The sequence below is a fragment of the Poecilia reticulata genome, linkage group LG3 (genome assembly GCF_000633615.1).
Source record: "Poecilia reticulata strain Guanapo linkage group LG3, Guppy_female_1.0+MT, whole genome shotgun sequence".
In the NCBI taxonomy this organism is placed as follows: domain Eukaryota; kingdom Metazoa; phylum Chordata; class Actinopteri; order Cyprinodontiformes; family Poeciliidae; genus Poecilia; species Poecilia reticulata.
Window position 1 is genome coordinate 13503228 of NC_024333.1, and position 4355 is coordinate 13507582.

The 4355-nt window shown below is 44.1% G+C and overlaps 1 protein-coding gene across 1 annotated transcript; it reads right to left on the reverse strand.

Annotated features, from left to right (window-relative positions):
• Window positions 1–408: 408 nt before the first annotated feature.
• tlnrd1 (talin rod domain containing 1) lies at window positions 409–3404 on the reverse strand. The gene has a single exon (XM_008405076.2). It carries the CDS (start codon window positions 2147–2149, stop codon window positions 1085–1087), a length of 1065 nt encoding a protein of 354 aa, XP_008403298.1. The 5' UTR covers window positions 2150–3404; the 3' UTR covers window positions 409–1084.
• Between the last annotated feature and the right edge of the window lie 951 nt (window positions 3405–4355).

Here is a 4355-nt window from a genome sequence, read left to right on the forward strand (position 1 = left end):
CTTTTTGCTCTTGCTGTGAATTTGACTGAAACTGCTGCTCTCTTTCTACTGAAGCTCTTTGGATCAGTTTAGTAAATGTGATCAAATCAACAATCACTGAGGTAAAAACTAGGCCAGGGTGCTACAACCAGTTTAACAAAACTCATTTAGAGCCACAAATGTTACCTGACCTTTGGAAAAGGAGAGAACTCATAAGTTCTGGCAAAACTCCCACTTTATTTTATTTTTAAGTAAAAGAAGCTGTTTTATGCTGGTCTTATTGGAATTATTAGCGAATGTCAAAACTGCTACAATTTATTCCCATGAACTTTTTAAAACTCATCCATAAAAACCTTTAACTAAGGTACACACCTTAAAAAGGGCTTTAAAGATTGTCATGTTTAAAGTCTTTTAAATGATCAGATGAAGTCAATATTTCATATTTTATTCTCAAGGTTTTTAAAAAATAATCCTGTTTCTCTGTTTCTCTCTCTCTGAAAGATGTTTAGTCAAATACTATTAACCAAAAATAGGTTGTCAAAAACAACTGTTTTATTAGCTGAAATAAATACTCCATTACATGCAAGGTCAAAACACTTCAAATACTATAGGAAGTCTGGTAAATAGTGTAAAACCTACAGCACACACTCACAGCAGCTTTTTGACAATTTTAGATTCACACTTGTTTAAAAAAATACAAGCACTGAAACATTTCCTCCAATCTGATGCAGAACATGTAGCCAAATATGTCCAGAAGTGAGTGAGGCTACATCCATCACTCAAGCTTTTGTCTTCACTGAGGTAAACTTTCCGGTCTGGAGCTGCGGTCCGTTGGCTGAGGTCAGCAGTCAGCTGACCCTGGATCACAGAGCTGACAAGGTTCAAGCCACATCCAGCGCAGCACAAACCCTGTAGTGGTCGTTTCAGTGACCTGGTGCACTCACACACACACCCACCAATCTCACCTACACACGCAAACACACACACAGACAGGGCTGCTCCAAATCCGATGGTGGAAACATTGGAACAGGGGTGATCCAGGTGAGCCTCTTTGGTGGGTCACAAGACAAAAAGGAGACGAGAGGGCAAGCAGCCATTACCTGAACTAATTCACAGAATGAGAGTTTACTGGTGGCAGAGCCCTGGGAGAAGATCGTTCTCTTAGTGCTTGAGTGAGCAGCGTGCAGCCGTCAGACACGGCACATGCTGAGTTACGCAGACGCTCTCGATAGTCTGCCATTTTGGAGCTGCTCTCAAGATGCTGAGCGACGTCTCGCAGGCCCTGAGTGAGGAGGACGCAGGCTGAGACCACACTCATGGCCCCACCTAATACTGCAGTTTGTACCCCCTTTCCTTCGGCTGAAACACTTGCAGCTCTTCCCAGGAACTGAGGCTCTGTGGCAAACCCAACCAAGGCACTGACCGCCTGGACCAGAGCAGCACTAAAAAGGAGGCATCGATTTCTGGTCAGCTCACTGGGCTGGGTTTTAACTTCTTTAATGCAGGCCAGGAAGGCAGTGCCACTTGTGCTTATGCTCTTCACACTCAACTTGAACTGCTCTTTAGCAAAGCGGTCCCTGGACCTCTCACTGGCTAGCAATGAGATATCCGTCAGAGTCTTGAGATTAGTGGAGATGTTTTGGGAAAGCTCAAGAAGAACCTGAGGGGTGAGATCTGCCAGGGGAGAAACTCGGAGGATGCTGCAACTCTGCTCCACCTCATGTCGGCAGCGTGTCACCTTGTAGCGATCAACTAAACCCGGCAGACAGGGCTGTGAGCCCGGGTTCTCCACAGCTGCCAGGTAGGCGGCATGTGTTGAGCACTCAGTCAGGGAAACCACCAAGTCGGCCATCTCCAGGAGGCGATCCCCCGCCTCTGTGAAGCGACCCATGTTAAGCTGGCACTGGATGTCATGGGTCAGAATGGACAGCTCTTTAGTTCTGGCAATGACTGTGTCACGACACTGGTCAAAGGTGTCGGCCAGTGCAACACCTTCAGAGGTCATGACCGGCCGGGTCTCACTGGACAGCAACAACAGGTCAGCCACCATCTGCACTTTGGCCTTACATGCATCACAGATGAAGGAGAGCCGCTTCCTCTGCTGCACACTGCCACTCAGTGGGCTGCTTGATCCCTCACAAGTGGATCTGTCAGAGCCGCTGCTGGCCATAATGATGAGGGTGAAGCTTCGCTTATGTCAAGCTTTGTACTGCTGCATTTTTCAGGTTAAAATCTATTTTCCTTTTTTTTTTTACAAACTTGTCAAACAGTTTTTCTTGAAGTTCCTTCATGTACAGCTCAGCATTTGCAGATAAAGTTTCTCCTTAGCACTGTGAGCTGAGTGCAAACAGGTGGAATGACATCGACACAATTACTGCAATGGATATTAAGATGATTTAGAATCAAACCTTTTCATTTGATCATTTCCAGCCGTGGATGTTGATTGTGAAATAATGATAATAAAGTGTATTAATAGAACAGGGTCTCTAACAGATTCTACACACTGAACTTGAACCTTGTTTCTAATTAAATGCCCCTAACAGAACCATCTGTTGTCATCAGAACTGTAGTCTCAGGTTCAGGCGGAATAAAAATCCTGATCTCCAGAACAAACACACTGCAGGTCCACATGGTTTCTCCTCATGAAGTTCGGCTACAGAACTTTCACAAAGCAAACCTCAACATTAGCTCATAATCTTTTGCAGTGTTTCTAAGTTACAAGCATGTTGCTCCAACATGAGGCCTGTAACTGGACCGCGATCTTGTCCGACTTGTCCCCAGAGAGAGACCTGTTCCTGCTGGTTCCGGTCCGGGCTCCTTCCTCCGTGCAGCTCTTCAGGACAGCGGGGACTTTGGGCTCGTCCTCCAGCACCATTGTTTTAGCAGTTCCAACGACAAGAGGCCAGTCCATCAACGAACAACAAGTCCGTTTTTAACCTCTTCCTTCTCAGACTGAGCGCCGGGTTCGATGCCGCCTGCCGCTCCGGCATCATCCGTCAGTGACGCTGCGCTGAGCCTGGACCCGGTGCGGACACACAGAGACTAGCTATCCATGCTACTCGGTCCTATTTGAGTCCATAATGACCTGTTCAGGACCACAACATCGTAAAAATGCGAAAAGGAAGTTCGGCGTTATTCCCAGAGATCCAGAGATCCTGCGCGCTCCCGCTGCTTCACTATGAGGAAGCAGGAGGGTGTGGTCCGCTGTGGTCCGCTGTGGTCCGCTGTGGTCCGGACAACGTCTCAGAAAACGAGGCACAAAATAATCCAGACTTTCCAACGAGACACTGAGTCGTTATTGTCTCGCTTTGGCGAAGATCATCTGTTGGATGTTCAGATCGGCTCCAGTTTAAAGCCTCCCCGCTGCGGCTCAGCCTCTGGGCGTCAACAGCGGCGCTAGCCTAGCAATAGACCGGAAGTGAGTGTTTTTCAAAATAAGAGCTGACGGGCCGACAGCTGCAGAAACCGTGTAACACTTTGACCTGAACTCAAGAGGCGGAGGAGGAATATGGAATATGGAATCATATTTATTCTCTCTCATTTAAAATTCATAATTCCTTTTTTTTCTTTTGTTTTAATTAGAAATTGAAAGTGTTACTGCTGATCCGACTATGAAAAAATACGAAGATTTTTTTTTATAGTCTTACAAGACTATAAAAAACCCTGTGAGTTTTTCAGGGCGCATAGGAAGCTTATATTAATATGTATTATTAATATGAAGCTTATATTAATATGTATTATTAATATGAAGCTTANATTAATATGTATTATTAATATGAAGCTTATATTAATATGTATTATTAATATGAAGCTTATATTAATATGTATTATTAATTAGCATGTTCTACACATCTGAAGTGGTAAATAGACTGAACTTTTCCTATCATTTGATGACTGTAAGCACCCTACATTACAGTTACATTCACAAACACAAACACACATCGATGCGGAACCAGGAGGCAACTTGGGGTTAAGTACGTTGCCCAGGGCAACATGGACACGTGGCAGGAGGAAACTGGAATCGAACCTACAACCTTCCGATCACAAGACCCACAGAGCCACAGTAAATGTTTCTTTTCAAAATAGTGATCAGCTGGTTAGATTTTAAAGCTTTTCACTATTAGACTATTGTTAAAGCTACTTTCACATGAAAAAGAAAAAAAATACTTAAAGCATTTTTAAAAATTCTCTAGTTTTTTAAAAAGTTAAATATTAACAATCTTTTTTCTTTCCATTACTAAAACAAATTTGACAAGAAGCTTTTAGCAGCTTCTCACACTCAGAATTACAGGACAGTTTATAAGGCAAAGAAAACTCAGTAGCTGCTGTTGGGGCCCCCAGACATTCAGGGGCCCCTCTCTATAAATGGTTGAATT

Excerpts from the sequence above, each read along its gene's own strand:
- tlnrd1 (XM_008405076.2), bottom strand. The coding sequence starts at position 2,149 with ATGGCCAGCAGCGGCTCTGACAGATCCACTTGTGAGGGATCAAGCAGC.